Genomic DNA, 19,756 nt, shown 5'->3' with positions numbered 1-19,756 from the left:
GTTTGCATCCTTCTTTCTTCTCCTTGTATTTCTTATGGTAACTTTAGACCAATTCACCCTGGAGAACTCATCTAGCAACAATGTGGGAGTCTGGTACAAGGCAACATCTAAACCTCCAGGATCCCAGGGTTGGTGTGAAAAACCCTTTCAGTGTTTTCTTAAAGAATAATACAGCAGAATTGCCTTTCCATCCCCAAATAAAGCTCAGATTTCACTTGGACCCTCTCATCAGTAAGACCTACAGTAAGGGCAGAAATGGTTTGACAGAAGCCCTTCGCACCATGCATGGCTCACAAATGCAGGGATTTGCCATCCCACCCATGCAAGTTGAAGGAGGTGGAAGACCCAGAACAGCTCAAGAAGAGGGCTGACCTTGCTAGAATGTAGAGAAAGGTACTCTGGAGCTCGGCACACTGGCAGGAAGCCAGGAATGACCATTGGTTTGTGAGAGCCAGTTATGCACCAAGGCCACTTTGGAGAGGTGCTCCCTGTGTCCTTGCTGGGTCCTTGCCCAGAGTGTCCAAATGACAGAAATGAAAATGGTGAAGAGCCTTGAGAGGAAGCCTTGTAAGGAACAGTTGAGGTCACTTGGTCTGTCCCGCCTGGAGAAGAGACTGAGCGCAGATCTCATTGCAGTTACAACTTGTTCATGAGAAGGGGCAGACCCTGATGCCTTCTCTGTGGTGACTCCCTCGACCCGAGGGAACGGCTGAAGTTGTGTCAGGGGAGCTTTAGGTGCAGATTAGGGACAGGCTCTTCCCCCAGAGGGTGGCCGGGCACTGCACAGCTCCCCAGGGCAGTGGTCACAGCAGCAGCCTGCCAGAGCTCACGGAGCGCTGGACATGCTCCGGGGACAGGGTGGGATGCTCGGGCTGGACACGCTCCGGGGACAGGGTGGGATGCTCGGGCTGGACACGCTCCGGGCACAGGGTGGGATGCTCGGGCTGCCCTGTGCAGGGCCCTGAGCTGGCTGTGATGACCCTCGCGGTCCGTTTGGGGTAGCTCGAGTGCGCTCTGTGACCTGAATGCTTGGGCACGGCCAGGGGCAGGCACGGGCGAGGGGCTGGCACAGCGCTGAGGCGATGGGGGCACTCCCGCGGGGGAAAAGCCGAGCGGCGGCGGGGACACCCAGCGCGACCCTCCCAGCCCGGCTCCTGCGGCCCGGCCGCTCTGCCCGCCGCCGCCGGGCGGCCCTGCCGAGCCCCGGGCCCGTCCTCGGCCCGCCCCCGCCGCCCGGCCCCGCCCGGCCCCGCCGGCCCCGCCGCACTCGGGCGGAGCGTGCCGGAGCCCGCGGCGCCGCCGCAGCCGGGCCGGGCCGCTCAGCGCTGCCGGGGCCAGCGGGACCGGCCGCAGTTGCCGCCGGGATGACCCTCAAGTCGGGGCGCAGCTCCGGCGGCGGCAGCATGAGGACGGCGCTCTCCGACCTCTACCTGGAGCACCTCCTGCAGAACCGGCCCAAGCCCGAGGTGAGCGGCCCGCTGTGCCCCCACACCCCGCCCTGCGCCCCGCTCCCGTCCCCGTCCCCGCCGAGCCCCGGCAGGGAGCCCCGGCAGGGAGCCCCGGCTGCCCTGCGGGCCCTTAGCCCAGCCCTGCGCGGCCGGCTCAGGCCCGGCGCGGGTCCCCGGCGGTGCCGCTCCATCCCGCCCGCCCGCACACGCAGGGCTGAGCAGGGTCCCCCAGGCAGACATCCAGCTGCGTGCCCTGGGCCCAGCACCCCGGGGCAGGGATGCTCGTGGGGACGCGGGTGCCTCCGGGGAATGCTCGGCCAGCATAGCCGGCAGGGCTCAAGGAGCTGGGTGCAGGGAGCAAGGCTCCAGCATCCTGCGGCGGAGAGATTGTGCTTGTTTTGCTGCAAAGTTGTAGCTGGTCTGAACTGGAACTGCCGGTCACATGAGCTGATTCAGCTGCTGAGCAACCTCCGGGTCCGCGGCATGGGCTGGAGGAGGATGGGGGTCTCTTCCCCGGGAAGGAACATGCGAGCAGCCCTTCTCACGCCTGCTCCGGGACAGGGAGTCAGCCGATGGCCGCATGCACCCCACCTCCAGCAGAAGGAGAGCAGGCTGCACCAGCCCTCTCCGTTCTGCTGGGTGGGCTCCTTCCTCACTTAGTGTTGTTTGGAGTGGCTTGGGTGCAACCAGGAGAAGGCCGGCAGTTGCCAGTGTTAAACAGCTGGTGCTTTTCTCCTGCCAGAGATTTCCAGCTTTGAAAAGGCATCCTTGGTGACGCCATGGTAAAATGTGGCTGGGCTAAGGTTTCCTTGCAATTATGGGGAGCCTCTGAGAGAGAGCAGGGAGGAAATTTCCCTGAAGTGCTGTCCTTGGCCCGTGGTGTTGGACATTTAAATATGTAAAAGAGGCTTGTCAGATCTGTCTCACATCACTGGCTCATCTGTTTTTCATGGTTTAACCCTGACGGGGTGCTTTGAGAAAAACAGTAGGAAAAAAATAATTAGAGCAAAGTGTCTGAACCAAGCAACTGCTGAAAGGAGCTCTCTCATCCCTCTGCCTGCCAGATCCAGGCAGAGGGCCTGCCTGGCTGCGAACAGAGCAAGGATCAATTGCCAGTCACAGCAGAGCGTGGAAAGTGTAGGAGCTGCCCTACAGCTTCCTAGTGCTATGGTGACTTTATTTCAGTAGGGATAAAGGGAGAGATGGTGAAGTGAGATCTACATGAGGCCTTTTAAAAGGAGCTCTGTAGGGCTGGCTTCCAGCAGTGTCCTGAGCTTGCCAGTCACAGATGCCTGTCTCTGTGTCATGGGCATGCAGAGATGGTGCTGGCCCATAGTGGCTGTGGCCCCTCCATGGGCTGCCAGGACATTGCCCAGCAGCAAAGTCCCTTCTTGGGAAGGGTGCTGGGTCTGCCTGACTGCTCCTGGTCTGGAGTCAAACAGGGTGACTGGGAGGTTTCTCTTCTGCATTTTCTCTGGCAGAGCCATGTACTGGGAAATGCTGTCCTGTGTTCCTCACGTGGTGACAGCGCATGCAAATCATGGCAAGTGCAAGCCATGTTATTGCTAGAAAACAACCCCAGGCCTCTCCTCTTGAACCTCACCATGTGCATGCATATCTTTGCCATATCTCCTGGCTGACAAGTACAGATTTACCAAAAAGGTGTGGGCTTTACTTCCAGCTGTGCACCTGGTTGGCAGGATAACCTTGGGCTTGTCCCTTTATCATCTGTGACTCAGTTCCCCAGCTGTAAAATGGGCAGCGAATGTGACCTTTGGGAGTTTGGTGGAGGAGAGGAGGGTACTTCTGGGGAGAGCTGATCTTGAGGGTGCAGAGGGAGCACTGCACTTGCTTCTGGCAACTGGCAGCAGCTCCAAAGCAGACTGAGGCCACAGTCCCCAGGGACCAAAACCTGATTCAACCCCAGGTAAAACTCAGTTGAAAGCTGAGCTAAAACTTCTGGCTTTGACTAATTAAGTGGGGAGGGCTGGTTCCAACTTTTTAATCTCAAATGTATTTTGCTGTGTAGCTGTTTCACTGCTATAGGGAAAAAGCTGTTTTGAAGGGCTTGTTCTGGAAGCTGGGATGGAGTGGCAGGGCAGCTCCTCCTTCTGTCAGTGTTGTGGTTTCACTGGCTGTGCCTTGGAGGTTACCAGCTTCACAAGCACATCTGGAAGGCTGCATCAGCCTTTTCTGGTGGGAAGGTGGTGCCTCAGCAAAAGTGAATGTGCTCCCTTGAAAATCTGGCCCATCTCCTTTGCAGCAGTCTGATCCGGAGTCAGTGTGAGGGCACACATTGCTGGCAGCACCTTCTGGCTGCCACCATTTTGTATCCTTCCTATTTCTCTTTTCCCCTCCCACAGAGACCTGTTGGTGTTACTAGGCCTTTTCCTGGTGTCAGCAATGTAATCCTTTTTGGTTTAAATGTTTGTTGGTTTGATTCTTGTTTTTATACTTCAGTCATATTGCTAGAAGTCATTTTAGGTGGGATTGTTCCTATGGCTGTGCAGGCAGACTTGAGAAGTCAGCAGGCCCTGGCAGAATGAATTACTTCTAAGTATCTATGTGGCTCTAGCGCCCCAGCCTGCTGGGCAGCCTTAAAGCAGCTCCCAAGCTCAGTTTTTTGCTACTTTGCTTTTTTTACACATTGTTGTATTTTTAAAGTTGTATGAGACTGAAATGGACAGATTCTGGATGGGGAAGGAGGCAAGGCTGGAAGCACTGGAGGGTGGGAGGAGATGTTTATTGCTGGGTCAGAACATCTCTGCACCAAGCAGTGCCCCAACCTCCCTGCATGCACCCGTGGCAATATGGCAATTATAATGTGAGGGGGTCATGATTCATGGAGGGAGCTGGGATTTTGTTCCTCACAGTGTGGGAAGAGTGTGTCTTCCTGCCAGCCAAGAGGGCAATCCCAGAGCAACCTGGCTCCAGGGTTCCTTCTTGCATCCAAGCTGCTGTACTTTGGGGGTTGGCTTGGCAAAACCAGCAGTACTTTTCTCCACACACTCGCCAGGCAACTCTGTTTTTCCAAAGCTACCTGATACTCAAGTGCCTTGCTTAGAGCAGCAAGGAGAGCCCAGGAACCAAATCTCTGAATGTGCCCTTTGCACTGTAGTGCTGCTTTCCTCAAGTGCTGCTTCAGCGTCCTGCAAACAAGCTGCCCAGTTAATATTTGATTTGCCCGTGCCTTGCAGCCTGGTGGAGCAGCAGCAGCAGCAACTGTGGCAGACAGTGCTGACCCCGCTAGGGGACAGGATGCCAAGTCCTGGAATCCTCACCACATTCCCTGTTGGTAAACATTGCCCGAGGAACTGGGTATACTTCCCTCTGCCCCAGGATATGCAGACAAGGGGTTGTGGGGCACCTCTGACCCTTGGAGCTGGTGGCTCTTGTGTGCATTGCCAGTAGAGCAGGATTTATGCAGGAGGATTTGCACCCCTGTCAGCCAGCTGCCAGGCACACAGGGCTGCTGGGTACTGGGCTGTCCAGCACCCCTGCTGCATAGCTCAGCCCCCAGCCTCCTTGCCCCATGTGTGCCCCAGCACTGCCGTGGGGGTGACAGAGCCCGCGGCTGTGCACAGCTGGCAGTGGCTGGTGGCCACAGGCTGGCTCTCAGCAGCACTCACAGATGTTTCCTGTGGAGCAGTGCTGGAGGAGCAATCTGGCCCGTCACCGGCGTGACTCAAAGGCTCTTGAGGTCACAGACTATGCTGGGCCAAGCCAGCCGTGAGCGTGGCAGCTGCCAGGAGAGTGCAAGGCAATCCGGCCAGCCAGCTCCTGGGCATGGGGCATGAGAGCCACACGTCTCCTGTTTCTGGGTGCCAACATCAGGGCTGAATCTGCCACCCCGAGGGTCCTGGCTGTCCTCATGAATCAGGCATTTTCCCATCCCCATCCACTGGATGCCCGGTGCCATCAGCAAAAAAGCCTACACCATCCCAGTATGGCTCTGGTTTTGGAGGACCCTTCTGCATTCAGAGTTGCCATCAAGTGACTTGTGGCCATCTGCAGGCACAGCAGCCAGTCTCTGGTGACAGACCTTGTTCTCCAGAGTCACCAGAGTGACACTGGTGCTGTGTCAGCATTGACAGCTGGGTGTTTTCTCCATGTCTCAGCAAAAAGCAAAGGTCAGTGCCAGGAGGCTCAGCTGATGGGGATGGTGAGGATGGAAACTCCCAGTCCCTGGAGCAGACTGTGCTGTGTCCTGGGTCATCAGCTCTGCTGAGCCTAGAGGTTTGAAGCCAGGAACTGCATGGTCTAACACTTTCCCAAGGCATGACCAAGATAAGTATGATCTGTGCTGACTCCAGCCACCACACTTTAGCCTCAGGTTGGGCTGGAGAAGGTCCTTGTCCTCCTTTTCCTCCTTGCACCTGCTGGTTTGGCAGAGGAGGGCAGCTGACAGAGAGCTGTGGGACAGCTCTAGGCACGCACACTGCTGGATCTGTTCCTCTGCACTGCAGATGGTGTGGTAGCATCGTGGGCTGGCAAGCCAGGATGGGGGGATGGATACAAGTTGTCCTTCCTTCCACCCTGGAAGTCCGTGGTCTGGGTGCTGTTCTGGTGCTATTCAGCCTTCTTCTCCATGTTTAAGCTGTTGGCAGCTGGAATCCACATGGTCTCCTTTTGAGGAGGAGTTTGGTTGGCACTTCTGGAAGTAGTTGGCTTAAAAATAAATCACCACATCATGGGCACACAGCTCCCTGAGCCCTTCTCTCCCTGGCCTAGCCCCACAGTGTCCTTTCTGGGGGCTGTGACAGTGACCGTGCCTGCGCTGTCCCTCTCTGCCAGCACCTTTCCTGCTATCCTTGTTAGTCCTGACTCTGCTGCCCCTTTCTTTGGCTCCCTCCCTGCTTTCTGCCATTGCACAGAGCTGGATTAATGTCTCAGCCAGCAGCATTCCAGAACATCCCTACCAAAGCTCATGTTATTGTGGTTTAGTGCCATGGCTACAGCCCAGTAGCAGGTGCTCTTCACAAGCCTTCCCCTGGCCTGGCCTGACCAGATCTGCCTCCCCACCTGGCAGTGTGGGGCTGCAGCTTCTCTGCTCCAGGCCAGGGTGAGTGAGAGCAAGCTGGGGCAGGGGTGTCAGGCTGATATTTCCCAGCTCCTGGCATGGAGCCTCTGGCCCTGGTGCTCAGTTGACAGGGCAGCCTGTGGTGGGGAGAGGTGTTGGCTCTGCCTGTCTGGGCATGGCCACGTCACTGATGCAGGACTGAAGCTGGTGAGGACCTTGCTGGGTATCCCTGCTTGGCTGTGGCTCTCAGCTCAGGCACTCCTGGGAGGGAGGGTGCAGGCTGCAAACTGGGCAGCAAAGCCACGAGTCTGGTGTGGGGCTGCAGGTCGAAGCTGGTCTGGGTTTTGCTGGGCCAGCACTGATTTGGAAGAGGCTTGAGGAAAGTCCACTGCAGTTGGGAACAAACTGGCGCATTTGTGAGCTGTGTAGAGACATTGCCCAGTGTGTCTGAGGGATTTAACAGGACTGTGTCAGGCTTTCTTGGGCTGTGAGGGAGAAGCTCACCAAGCAGGATGGGTTTGGAGGTCTTTGTATGGGACCCAAAGCACTCTCTGTCAGCCCTGGTGCCAGCACTTGCTTGGAAACCAAGAACAGAGGTTTTCTCAGCACTGAGAGCCTGTGCTTTGCTTCTCAGTGCAAGCCAGCATGAAAGACCTGGAGGTAGGAGCTGGGAAGGAGAATGGGATGTTTCTGGCTGGCTTGGGGCACTGCCTTCAGTACCTGGATGTTGGCACTGTACCATGTCAGTTGCCCACTGATGTAGGTCAGGAAAGGTTGAAGTTGCAAAATGAGCCAGAGCAAAGCCTGGCTCCAGTTCTCAGAGGTGAGTCCCAAGCTGTTCTGTTCACTTGGTAAAGAAGTCCTGGGCTTAATGCTCTGCAACAAGCTACCTGTGAGGCAAGTGCTGCTGTGACACATAAGGAGTGTTTGTGACTCTTCGCTTCAGAAGAGCAAAGAGTCATTTGGCTTCCTCTACCTGTAGCTTTTCCAAATTTTTCCTACCTCTTGTGTTTCCCAAGCTGGAAAACTACGGATCCACATCCACATCTCCAAGGCTCAGGTTCTTCTTCTCCTTTTCTTTTCTTGCCCTTAGTGTCTTCTCCTCCCGTGTGCTCCACCTGCCGCTGCAGGCACCTTACTCGTTTGGGTAGCTGAGCCGCAGAGCAGGGATCCAGCACTGCCAGGCGGAGCCCCTAAACCGCGGTCTCTGTTTTGCCCCGACAGGCCATGACTCAGTCCCCAAACGCCATGACTGAGGACATTTATACCAACGGCTCAGCGCCCCTGGGCAGCCCCTCGCACAGCAGCGGCCGCGAGGTGCGCAAGATCCGCCTTGTCCAGTTCGAGAAGGTCACCGAGGAGCCCATGGTGAGAGCTTGCGAGGCCCCAGAGCTGGATGGCACCTGGGGGGTGGAGGGGCAGCTTCAGTTGTGCCAGCAGGCTGGCCTCGAGGGAAACAGGTCACTGGAGACCTTGGCCATGGGAAGAAGGTGCTGGACTCTGCCTTCTGCCTGGGGACCCGAAGCGAGCCCCACAAAGGGTGACGATACTTGTGCCAAGAGGAGCTGCAGCAGCCCGAGTTGGCCTAGCAGGGCCTTCCCCCGCAGCCGCTGCACAGCCCGCTGTGGACATGGGCCTGGAGAGGACTTTGTGAAGGCAGGAGAGATCTCCCCTGCAGCGAGCAGTCATGGATTTTCCTGTCTTCCAGGGGATCACGCTGAAGCAAAATGACAAGCAGAGCTGCATGGTGGCCAGGATCTTCCATGGGGGCATGATTCACAGACAAGGTAACAAGGCCTTTGGAGAAGCGGTGCATGAGGTGCACATCTGTAGGTGGTTTCTTCCCATGCAGCAGTAATGCAGGTCCTCAGCACTGCTGGCTTTCCCCTGTGACACGGACATCTGTGCCTGTTCCTCCCCTAGGGATGTGTCAGGAACTTGGGACTCTCTGCATGGTTGTCATGTTAAAACACTGGAGGCTTTAGGGATAAAAAAAGGGTTGGGGGAAGGGCTCTCCCAAAAAGGAACTGGAGATCATCTGTCTCTGTCTCGTGATGGGGTCACTGTAAGAAGAGATGGATCCTACCCCAGAGACTGTGGGGGAAGCTCTTCCCGTTCCTAAAGTGCACAGGTGGGGCAGGCATCCTGTAGATTGGCTCTGCAGATCAAAAGAAGGTGCCAAAAGAAATAAATAGGTGCTGTTTTCTGGTTTTGGGTCTTGCCAAGCAGGCGTGGATACGAGATGTTCTCTGCTTAGAAGAGGCTGCTTTTCCAGCCTTGGATCCAAGTGGGAAGTCTGTGCTTACCACTGCCAAAATAAGACAGGAGCCATTCCAATAACATTACTGGAGCCTGATTTTTAGAAATATATCTGAGGCTGTAATCTGCCTGGGTATATAAACTGAAAACACAGTCAGGAATGCTTGTGTTAAGGCTGTGTAAGGAGGTTGTGATTGGCTTCAGGTGAGGTACTTGGAGTTACGTTTGAAACATTGATGCAGGTGCTTTGACCAGTCCAGAGCGCTTTGCACCCAGTGGAAAGCAGCCTGATGACCTTCAGACTAGCTAGGTGTGTGTGTTGGGTGGAGGGGGAAGAATTCATTCCCCTGTGCTTTCCTGCCGTGTGCTTAGGTGGCATGTGTGGTTGCAGAAGCACTGCCAGGCAAACAGTGCAGTGTCCTGGCCCTGGAGGCTGATGGAATGGTGTAAGTTGGGTTTGGTGAGCAGCTCTTGTCCCTTTCCTGCATTTTCATATTTCTCACATTGCTGGCAGGCTCCCTTCACGTGGGTGATGAGATCATAGAAATCAATGGGCAGAGTGCGAGCAACCACTCAGTTGACCAGCTGCAGAAGATGCTGGTAGGTATCTGTGTGTGTCAGGGCTGTTCCCTGGGGAGGACCCCTTTGGCCTGCATGCTGTGAGCATTCACCCCCTCCCACACACCACTGCCTACATACAGCAGTGTGGTGTGGCAGAAACCATCCTGCATGCAGCCCTCTGTGCTTGCTGGTTGTTTCTGGCCTCCTGGAGCAGCAGTGAGGGCTGTTGACTGGGTCCCTGACTGATGCTGATCTTGTGTGGGGCTTGGAAACCACGTCTGTTTGCCAAGGCTGCTGTGCAGCTCCAGCCCAGGGCGGGCTGCTCTTGCAGACCTGAGCCACACATGCATGTCATCTTGGTGCCATTTGCCTGCTGCTGAGGTCATGATGGTTCTGTCAGGCCCTTGACAGAGACATTTTTGGACAGGGCCTCAGAGCTGCCTTGGGTTCTACACTGACGATCCTGATCTCTGCCCAGCAGATGACACTTTGTTGGAGGGGGGTGGTGGGCTGCTGAGAGCCCCCACCAGCAGCTGAAGGCTGGAGGCTTGGCCTTGCCAAAGTCCCACAAGATGTCCCTGCTCCAGAAAGCAGGACCAAGGAGGAGCTTGTCTTTGTTTTTGCTTCCTGAGAAGAGTGGTTGGCCCAGGAGGCCCCTCCAAGCTTCCACATGTGGTTGTCCCACAGGACCATGTGGGTGTTGTGATACGTGTGGGGCAACAGTGCACTGGCCTGTGGCAGACAAGAGAGTGCTGTGCTGTAATCTCACCAGAGGGCCAGAGCAAGGGGCCAACATAGGGGGGACCTGGAAGAGTCAGCCTCTCCTCCCAGGCTCCTCACTGGAGCAGCCAGAGCGGAGATGATGCAGGTCTCCGTGTTCATTCTGGTGGTGCTTAGCAGTACCCACACCCAGACCCTTGTGGGGGTGCTGGTGTCCCCCCATGGGAATGGGACAAGGTATGGCAAAGCCAAGCACAGCTATTTCTGACCAGGCTGTGGTGTCCCCCAGCACCACAGCATGGTGGGATGCCCCAGAGCCCTGCCTGTGCAGGTCCTGGCACTCAGCACCTCCCTGCACAGGTTGCTGCTGTTGAGCTGCCTCCAGACACCACTCCTCCAACTCTTCTTTCTCCCCTTTGTTCACTAGAAAGAAACCAAGGGGATGGTCTCATTAAAAGTCATTCCCAACCAGCAAAGCCGCCTCCCTGCTCTCCAGGTAAGTGCAGCCTCTGGACCTGCAGGCAGTGCTGGGACATGGCTGTGGGGCAGGGTGGGACCAGAGCAGATCATGCAGGACCAGTGCTGGGAAGAGAGTTGTGCTCAGCCAGGGGTGTCAGGGCAAAGGGGTGGCTGCCTTGTCTGAGCTGCTGGAGGGACCTGTCCTGTGCTTACATCCCTGCACACAGCCATATGTTGGGCCTGTGTGGATGTACTCGCCCAAAGTGTGTGTAGGAACAAGGGGCTGGGATGGCTGAGCCACCCGTGGTATTGGGGCATGGGAAAGCAGTGGCAGGTGCACAGCAGGGAGCACGTGAGGGTCTCTTCCAGAGCCACTGCCGTGTGTGACGGGGCAGTCCCTGGCTCTGGTCCCTGCTGTCACCTGCGCCGGGTCAGCAGCCCCAGCAAGGGTGACGTCGGTGCAGATGCCGCCGTGCACAGCGTGGGAGGAAGGAAGCAGTGGGGGGAAGGAAGGCAGTTCCTGGCACCTGCTGCCACTGCCAGGGCAGGGGGGCCATCCTGTGTCACCTGCGTGGCTTTGCCTTTGAAGTCCTGCTGTGGCTGAAACAGAACAGTGGGGAGGGCTGTATTCTCTACGACTTCAGGCTGTGGTAGCTGGGTTGCTGTCTTGTCCTTGTGCAGGAGCCAACCCCAGTGCAGCCCCCTGTCATGGACAGGCAGGGGAGGGAGAGGCGTTCAGAGGGACAGGGTGGGGGCTGGATGGTGCTGGGTGGGCTGAGGGAGCACACATCATTCTTTACCCAGAGAAGCTGGAGTTCTGAATATGGAGGAAGGTGTTGGTGGCTCTGTTTATTCCTCAGTTTATGCTGTCCCCAGTCCTGCTTAACCAGCTTTGCATGTGTGTTTATTAAACACTGGCCCTGTCTGGCCTTCCCTGCTGTCAGTCTGCCCTCCCTGTCCTGACCCAGCCAGCTCCAGTTGGCCAACTCCATTCCAGGGGAGAATCTATCCCAGAAGAAAAGAATGGAGTTGCTCGTTCACCTGAGGCTGGGAAGACGCAGGGACAAACTCCTTCCCTGCAACAGTTGTACTCCTTCCTGCTGAGCCCAGGGCAGTGGTGCTGTCTGCTTCTCAGAGCCACAGCTGCTTGTGTCTGTGTTTGTTGCAGTACCATAACCAAGAGTGGACTGTTTCCACTCCTGGATCCCCATGATCACCTTTATTTCAGTGCCTGGCAGGCAGGATGGTGGAGATCCTGGCATGATAATTCCCCTGCCCTGGCTCATGATGCCGAGTGTCTCTTGGAGAATGTCTGCTTGTGAATGTCTCAATGAGAGGAAACACAGAGCATTCAAGGCTCTTGAGGACCCCTCCAGTATATTCCCTGCAGCCCTTTGACTTTAAAAGGACTTCTCATGCTGGAGCCTGCTCAGCAGTTGAGTGTCTGGCCCCAGAGAGGGGCTGGCAGCAGGCAGGCATAGAGCCCTGTGCAGCTGGGGTGATGTGTGGAGCTGTCTGATGCCAGCACCTAACTGGTGTGGGGAGGGGTCTTGCCAAAATGTCCTGGCTTGGGACACCAGTGCTGCAGGAGCAGAGAGCTGTGGGCAGGTGCCTGGGCAGTGCCTGCTGTGTATGCCTTGTGTTTGTGTGGATGATCAGCTTCCTGGTGCCAGGGAGTGCTTTCAAAGCAGGCAGCAGTCCTCATCCTGAAAGGAGATTCCACTATTACTGGTTTTCCTAATTTAATTTTTTTGTGAGTGCTCTCATGTCACAACTTGATCCATATGGTCTTTTCTGGCAATGAAAGGGAACCATGTTTGTGTCCTGATGGCTCTATGCCTGCAGCAGCATAGCTGAAGGAAATGATTTTAATGTGGAACAAGGACAGCATGGTCTACCCTACTGAGGGAGGATGAGTTTCCAGGCCCTGCCTGTCACATCTGAGGACAGGACAGGCATGACCCCATGTGAAACTCTTTTCCTCCTTGCTACATGCTGTGTTTCTAGGGTGACTAACTTGCTAGACTAATGCTCAGCATTCCCTAACTCTGCTTTTCACTTCTAATCTTCTACCCTCTGTCTGGCCTTGCTTACAGTCTAGCCCTGACAAGGTCCTGCTGGGAGTAGGTGCTGTAGATTCCCTCCCAAGGAGCTGAGCAAGCAGAAGGGACAAGGAAAACAAACTTTCTCACACCTTCTTGGTCCGCAGGGCTTCCCCAGGCTCAGGAGGGTACACAGTAGCTTGGGAAGCAACAGCAGCAGCCCGTTTCCCGTTGCAGCTGTGATGAATTTTGGAAGATGTAAAAGGGATCAGGTCAGACCAAGGCAAGGATAGATACAGCACTGCAGTCTAGGCTCCCCAAAGGCCTTGTGCCGTGCAGGGATTGCCCAGTTGTGGGGAAAGGCAGCACAGGGCAGCTGAGATTGAGCCATGGCCTTCCCTGGGGTCCCTGCTGCAGCATCACCTCTGTGCTCACCCCACTGCAGAGCCCAGTTGTGCCCCGTGTTGGTGGGACTCCTCTGTGGCTGGCCCAACTCAGCAGCACTGTGCAGCACCCAGGGCACTGCAGGGAGCTCCATGGCAGGGTTTGAACACCCCCTGTGGCTGTGTGTGTGCCTAGAGGTTATCAGCTCCCTGTAAGGCCAAGATGCCCTCATCCACTCACCACCATATCTCACTACAATTCCACACCTAAGACTTTCCTCCTAAGCTTTGTGCATCTCCTTTCTCCCCACATAGCCTTGTGGGGCCTGGAAAGAAGCAGGGACTTTGTGCCTGGAGCCTTCTCTGCAGTCACTGCTTGGGAATGCAGTGTGGGGGCCAAGCTCAGCCACTCTGCTGACTCTGGTCTCCTCTCTCTTTTGCAGATGTTCATGAGGGCACAGTTTGACTACGACCCCAAGAAAGACAACCTGATCCCCTGCAAGGAAGCAGGACTGAAGTTTCAGATTGGTGATGTGATTCAGATCATAAACAAGGACGACAGCAACTGGTGGCAGGGCCGGGTGGAGGGCTCCTGCACTGAGTCAGCAGGACTCATCCCTTCTCCAGAGCTGCAGGAGTGGTAGGTCCCTGGATTTGCCCAGAAGGGCTGGATCTGGGAGTGGAGGCAGGAGCAACAACCATGTGCTATCAGGAGTTTGTGTTGGGTAACACCAGTGTCACTTCTGGGACAAGGAGGAAAATGTCCCCTTCATGTGCTGCAGGGTGAGCCTTTGCCTGTCCCAGCTTGGGGTGACAGCTGGGCCATGGGGGTGTCCTCCTCTCTTGGCAGGCGTGTGGCAAGCGTCACCCAGCCCAGCCAGAGTGAATCCCCGAGCTGCAGCCCCTTCGGGAAGAAGAAGAAGTGCAAAGATAAATACCTGGCCAAGCACAGCTCAAGTAAGTGTGAGCAGGGCAGGGGGCTCAGTCCCCAGCCCTGGCCATGCCCCTGCCTCTGGGCAGGGCTGGGTCTGTCCTCCACGGGAGTCAACCAAACAGCCCAGCTGTGTCAGCACTGGAATCTCAGGATACCCCACAGCTGTCAGCTTTTTTTGACTCTCTTCTGCAGTCTTCATGTTCCTGCACTGTGTCCCCATGCACGAGGCCAGGGCTGGCTCAGCGCTGACTCCTGTGCTCTCTCCTGGTGAAAATCCCTGTGAGCTCAGGCCCCCCATCCTCAAACCCCACAGGCTGCTGAACACAGGGAAGGCAATGGCAGTGCTGCTGCTCAGCAGTCAGGGACCAGCCTAAACTGCTCCCACAGCTGCCAAGGCCTGGCCCTGGTGGGGCAGGGAACTGCCCCTCTGCCATCCGTGCAGCACCCCATGCTAAACTGAGCCAAGAGCTGGCAAAGGTGGGTGCCCAGGGACTGCTGGCTCCTGGCCTGGCCTGCAGCTCCAACCAGCAACAAACAAGGCTGTAAATCACCAGATATATAAAGCTCCCTGCAGCATATTGCTGCCTCCACCCCAGCTGCCAGGTCCTACTGTCCTGAGCAGAATTACTGAGCAAAAGCAGCCCTGTGGCAGCTCCCCAGCAGCCACTCTGCCCCTCACATGCTGCTTGCTGTTGGTGCTGCTCTTTTCCCAAGCAGCCAAACGTGGATGAGCTCCCAGCCCAGTCCTCACCACTGCTGTCCTCTGTCCTGGCTTTGCTCTGACACATACATGGGACATGCTGGTGTGGTCAAGCCAGTTTTGACTCCTCCGTGTCTTGTTTCTCCTCCACCCCAGTTTTTGACCAGCTGGATGTCGTTTCCTATGAGGAGGTGGTGAGGCTGCCTGCCTTCAAGAGGAAGACTCTGGTGCTCATTGGTAGGTCCTGTCCCAGGCATCCTCTGCAGCACAGGGGCTGTGTGCTGGGAGCCAGGGGGAACCAGGACTGCTCAGGGGCTGGGGCAGCATGGCCTTTGAGACCTAGTAAGGTCTGGGGAGCATTTCTTCAGCCTGCAGCAGTCATTGCATAGACTGAGCCCCCTCCATGCAGCATGCATAGTCTGGCATGTGCTGCAATGCTGGGGAAGAGTTACTTCAGGCATTTGCAACTCCTGAGTATCTACATGGAAAATCTCTACTAAAAGCAGCTCTGCAGTTGCATCAAAGCAAGCACTCCCACACAGTGGGGACTGAGCGCTTGGTGGTGGGTTCCACAGGCATGGGCAGCCCATCCAGTCCAGCCAGGCTGGTTGCTCTGCAGGCAGCAGTCCTGTCTCCAGCTGGGGCTGGAGATGAGCATCCCCAGGGCACAAAGAACCTCACCAGGGCTGGAAGACACCACAGACCAGCCCAGAAAGCACATCTTGGGCAGGGCCCAGGCCATGGTCTGCACTTTTTGTCAGACCCAGCATCTCCTACCAGGCTGCTCTGAGCCCAGCTCCAGTGTCCATCTCTCTCTCTCTCTGCAGGGGCCAGTGGTGTGGGCCGCAGCCACATCAAGAATGCTCTGCTCAGCAACAACCCAGAGAAGTTCATGTACCCACCCCCATGTAAGTACCAGCACAGGATGCATTTCCTCTCACCTCTTTGATCCAGGACCTTCTGACAGCAGGTGGGAGGTGGGGAGATGTTCTCCAGTGCCACCAAGCCCCTGAAGTCAGGTCCCCATGTGCAAGGCCTCCCTGCCTGCAGTCCCATATGGACCCACCTTTACTCACAGAGGCTGCAGGGCTGCTGCCCCCACCTCCCACCTCACTCTTTTCATCCAGTGCCTGTCCCCAGCTGGCCAGGTCCTTACTGGTCCAAAGCAGGAAGCAGTTAGCAGGGGATTAGTGCAGCTTAGTCTTGATGCCTGCTCCACTCTGTTCCCCTCTCCTCCTGGGGGCCAGCACTCACCCTCTCTCTCCCTCCCCAGACACCACGCGCCCCCAGAAGAAGAATGAGGTGGATGGGAAGGACTATTACTTTGTCTCCACTGAGGAGATGACCCGGGACATCTCAGCCAATGAGTTCTTGGAGTTCGGAAGCTACCAGGGAAACATGTTTGGCACCAAGTTTGAAACAGTGCATAAGATCCACCAGCAGGACAAAGTCGCTATTTTGGACATCGAACCCCAGGTAGGGAGCAGGGGAAGGGAAGGTTGGACAGGGCTGCCACAGATTGTGTTATCTGGGCCCTGGATGTCACTGTCCCTGCCTTCTCCTCCCAAAGGAAAAAGCCAGCTAGCCCTGGCGTAGCATTTCCATTCCCAGGACATGGGAGGGTGTTTCCTGTCACAGCACACACCTGTCTGTGACACCAAGGCCACAGCCAGGCTGCTGTGGGAGTGGGTTGCAGGAACCCTTTTCCAGGAGTCCAGCCAGTGAGCTCAAGTCCCCAAAGCCCCCATTGCACCACAGTCCCAGCCTGGGGGACGGCCACACTCTGGTAACTGCAGCCCTTTCTCCACAGACCCTCAAGATCGTCCGCACGGCCGAGCTCTCTCCGTTCATAGTGTTCATTGCCCCGACAGACAAGGCAGAGGAGGTGAGTGCCAGGCGTCCCCTCCTGTCCCCCTCTGGATGGGCTTCTTGGTCCATGGCAGCACCTGCTGTAACAACCCAGGGCTCCCCATCAGTGTATTCCTGTCTGCTTGGCTTTTGGTGCTCCAGAAGTCAGCCCAAATCTGAACTGCCAGTTCCTGCAGCCCTCATCCCACAGCACCATCCCAGCGGGCAGCACAGCCCAGCAGTGGGGCAGGAGCATTTACCCTGCCTGGCTATGCAAATAGACACACAACAAGGCTCCTTTCATTCTTTGCCTCATTAGGATGCTGATCCCTTTAATAAGAGGATGAAAGTAGCGCTGATAGTGCAGTTAACTCATTCACTGCCAAGCCTCAGGCTGGCAGCCACAGGCTTTCACTTTCCAGGAAGCCCCCTGGATGCAGGGATACTGCTTACCCTGCCCTACACCCCAGCATGTCAGGGAGATGGGAAGAGAGGTCAACAAGAAAACCCAGAGCTCCTCCTAGATTCAATGGCCACAAGGCCACTTCTTCCAACCTATTGTTTGTAAAGCTTGAGCTACAGATCGTTTGCAGAGACACTATTTATGCAACCTTCAGAGCAAGTGTTGTGCAGGTGTTTAGAGGAATATTGACTGCCTGATGCAGCAGCATGGGGAGAGGAAAAGGGGACAGATCTCAGAGCAGAAAGGGCCACTCTGTCACCCATCCAGAGAGGAATCACATCCTGCTGCAGTGGGCAGGGCCAGCCCTGCTGCCAGGCACTAAATATAACCCTGCAGCTCGGCTCACTGAGGAGAGGGATGCGGCAGAGTTAATGTGACCCTGCAGAGCTCACATCACCAAAAGCTGCTGCTTGCCCTCCCTCCCCTCTCTGCCCCCGACAGCTGCTGGCTTCATCCACAATACAGGAAAAATTAATTTTACAAGAATAGATGAGTATTTTCAGTAACTCTTTGAAAATTAAGGTAGCTAAGTAGTATCTTTTTTTTTTTTTTTGTCTCTAAGGTAATAATTGCATTTAAAATTTGTCAGTGTTGAACTGAACACCTTAAAGACAGAAGCTTGCTGTGCCCTGAGGGAGGGTGTGGTATTACAAATATTACTCTGCCATCTGCAATATGTTTTTAGTGCTGACCACTAAAAATATCAGTATTGTGATACCAGGTGGTGTAACAAAAAAGAAGGGAAGGATACAAAGACTGGTCTGATTTGGGTCTATTAATATATTTTTAGGTCTATTTCATCTGTTAATAATGGATATAATTCTATAATAGATATGATAATTAATATAATATAATAATACCCATTTAGTCTATTAATATCTACATAGAGCAGAGCTCAGTGAGCACTGCACCCCAAGCTGTCACTCCTCCCCAGGCACAGAAGCTGCCTGTCTTTCAAGCTCCATTAGGGAAATACATAGAAATGGTCTGGACCTGAATGCCAGGGGCAGAGCTGCCCAGGGGTGCACCCCTGGGATGTCCCTACAAGCTGGGCAGGAGGGAACAGGCAGCTTTGCTTTTACCAAAACCCCAGTGAAAACCACTGGAGAGGCTGGTGAAGCTCTGCCAGCTGGTGCTGTTCGGGTCAGCTAGTGGGAAGGGAGCATCCTGCAGGGATCCCACCTCCAGCCCAGCCTGAGGCCTGGAGCTGCTGACAGTGCCCACCAGAGCACTGAGCAGCCTGCTGCATGTGAACCTTTTCCCTGGGAGCTGCCACAGAGCACTGTAGAGGTAAATAGAGAGCCAGCAGGCCTGGCCTCACTCTAGGTAACCTGATGCTCCCAGCACCCCACAAAGTCCAGCAAAAGCCCCAGACACAAGCCCAGAGATCACACAACAGCTCCTGGCCCGTCAGACAAGCTCTAAGGACTCTCTCTGCTCTGATACTGCACAACCACTGGAGCTGTGTTGGTGTTGGGAGGGTGTTTCCTGGTTGGGGTGTGCTTTGAAGTTCTCCCCTGAGCACTGTGCTATCCCTTGCAGTCGGAGGCTCTGCAGCAGCTCCGCAAGGACTCGGAGAGCATCCGGAGCCGCTACGCACACTACTTTGACCTGTCCCTGGTCAACAACGGCGTGGAGGAGAGCCTGCAGCTGCTGCAGGAAGCCTTTGAGCAGGCCTGCAGCTCTCCACAGTGGGTGCCTGTCTCCTGGGTCTACTGAGAGGGCACCTGTGCCCAGCTGCTTCCCATCAACCATCCTGCAGCCACTGGGAAACACCTCCTGACGTCCCTGCCCCACAGCCCAGCACAGCTCCCCTCCTGCTGCTCACGGACGGTCTCGGTTCACACACTCACAGGGTGCCCACAGCTCCTCTCCTGAGGGACAAACACAGGACACAGCTGCCTGGGGATGAGCCAGCTCCTGTGGCACTGCAGGGCAGGGCAGGGGCTACAGCAGAGCCCAGGTTAGCTCAGAGCACAGTGCCCTGCCCTCCCCGGGCAAGGGGAAGCACAGTCCTGCTGTAGCACCCAGCTGATCTTCCCTGCAGCAGTCCCAAGGGAAGTGGCAGAACGGGGGCTTTTCCAGGCAGATGGCTCCTGACCTGACAGGAATGCACACAACTCAAATCCCTTCCTGGAGTCCATGAGGCTTCAAGGAAGCCCAGGTCTTAGGAGGCTTCTCCCAGAGCACACCAGAGCTCCTCCATCCAAGGGTTTCTTCACAAAGGGGGAAATGATGAATGTGGCATGGAGCACCCCCAGGCAGGCCTCACCCCATGTTCCCAGGTTGGAGTTTTCTCATTGACCTTGTGCAGCCATAGGTGTAAAAACTCACTGTATTGGCATTCTCACCGTGCAGCTTGGATTGTTACTGCCTGGCCAGAGAAACTGGGCACAGCTGAGCCAGTCCCACAGACCAAACTCCAGAGGGACTCTTCAATGGGTAAATGACATCCAGCCACAACTGTCTGTTGCATGCAGTAGAAAAGTGTCTACAAAGATCATCCAGGCATGTTTTCTAGTCTAGGGTGTCTCTCACACTGTATGCAAACATGAAAGCCATGCTCACCCCAGGATTTGTACTGACTCACAAGCCCCACACCGCGTCTGGGAAGTATCACCACATCCACCATGTAGGTGAGAAATCTTGTGTGTCCATTCAGCTAAGGGGGCAAGGAGAATGTGGTTTACCAGTCTTGTGCAATTTTTTTTTTTTTTAAGGATGCCAAAAATAAAAATCTATGTGCAATAGGGACCTTTGTTCTGATCTACTGCAGGGAAACAATGAGCAGCAATAAATGTGTGCTGAAACATTGCCATGGCTGGTGTTTTACCTCTCAGGCTGGGCACTAACAAAGGCTCATCAACATGACCACTTCTCTGCCCCAGCAGCGTCTTCAGGAGGAGCAGAGGTTGGGTA

At 55.6% G+C, this 19,756-nt stretch overlaps 1 protein-coding gene across 1 annotated transcript; it reads left to right on the top strand.

Moving 5' to 3' along the window:
• The first annotated feature begins 1,240 nt into the window (after positions 1-1,240).
• On the top strand, positions 1,241-19,651 carry MPP1 (MAGUK p55 scaffold protein 1). The gene is made up of 12 exons (XM_030272947.4): positions 1,241-1,466; positions 7,693-7,836; positions 8,177-8,255; positions 9,242-9,327; positions 10,436-10,504; positions 13,336-13,532; positions 13,743-13,849; positions 14,683-14,763; positions 15,354-15,434; positions 15,800-16,002; positions 16,337-16,411; positions 18,380-19,651. The coding sequence occupies exons 1-12, from the start codon at positions 1,365-1,367 to the stop codon at positions 18,554-18,556; spliced, it is 1,401 nt and encodes a 466-aa protein (XP_030128807.1). The 5' UTR covers positions 1,241-1,364; the 3' UTR covers positions 18,557-19,651.
• Positions 19,652-19,756: the final 105 nt, after the last annotated feature.

Source organism: Taeniopygia guttata, chromosome 4A (genome assembly GCF_048771995.1).
Source record: "Taeniopygia guttata chromosome 4A, bTaeGut7.mat, whole genome shotgun sequence".
NCBI lineage: Eukaryota > Metazoa > Chordata > Aves > Passeriformes > Estrildidae > Taeniopygia > Taeniopygia guttata.
Note: the sequence above shows the minus strand (reverse complement) of the source record. Positions and strands in the feature narration are given on the sequence as shown.

Coding starts and splice junctions, on each gene's coding strand:
- MPP1 (XM_030272947.4), top strand. CDS start 1,365: ATGACCCTCAAGTCGGGGCGCAGCTCCGGCGGCGGCAGCATGAGGACG. Junction 8,256..9,241: donor GGGCATGATTCACAGACAAG/GTAACAAGGCCT, acceptor CATTGCTGGCAG/GCTCCCTTCACGTGGGTGAT. Junction 16,412..18,379: donor CGACAGACAAGGCAGAGGAG/GTGAGTGCCAGG, acceptor TATCCCTTGCAG/TCGGAGGCTCTGCAGCAGCT.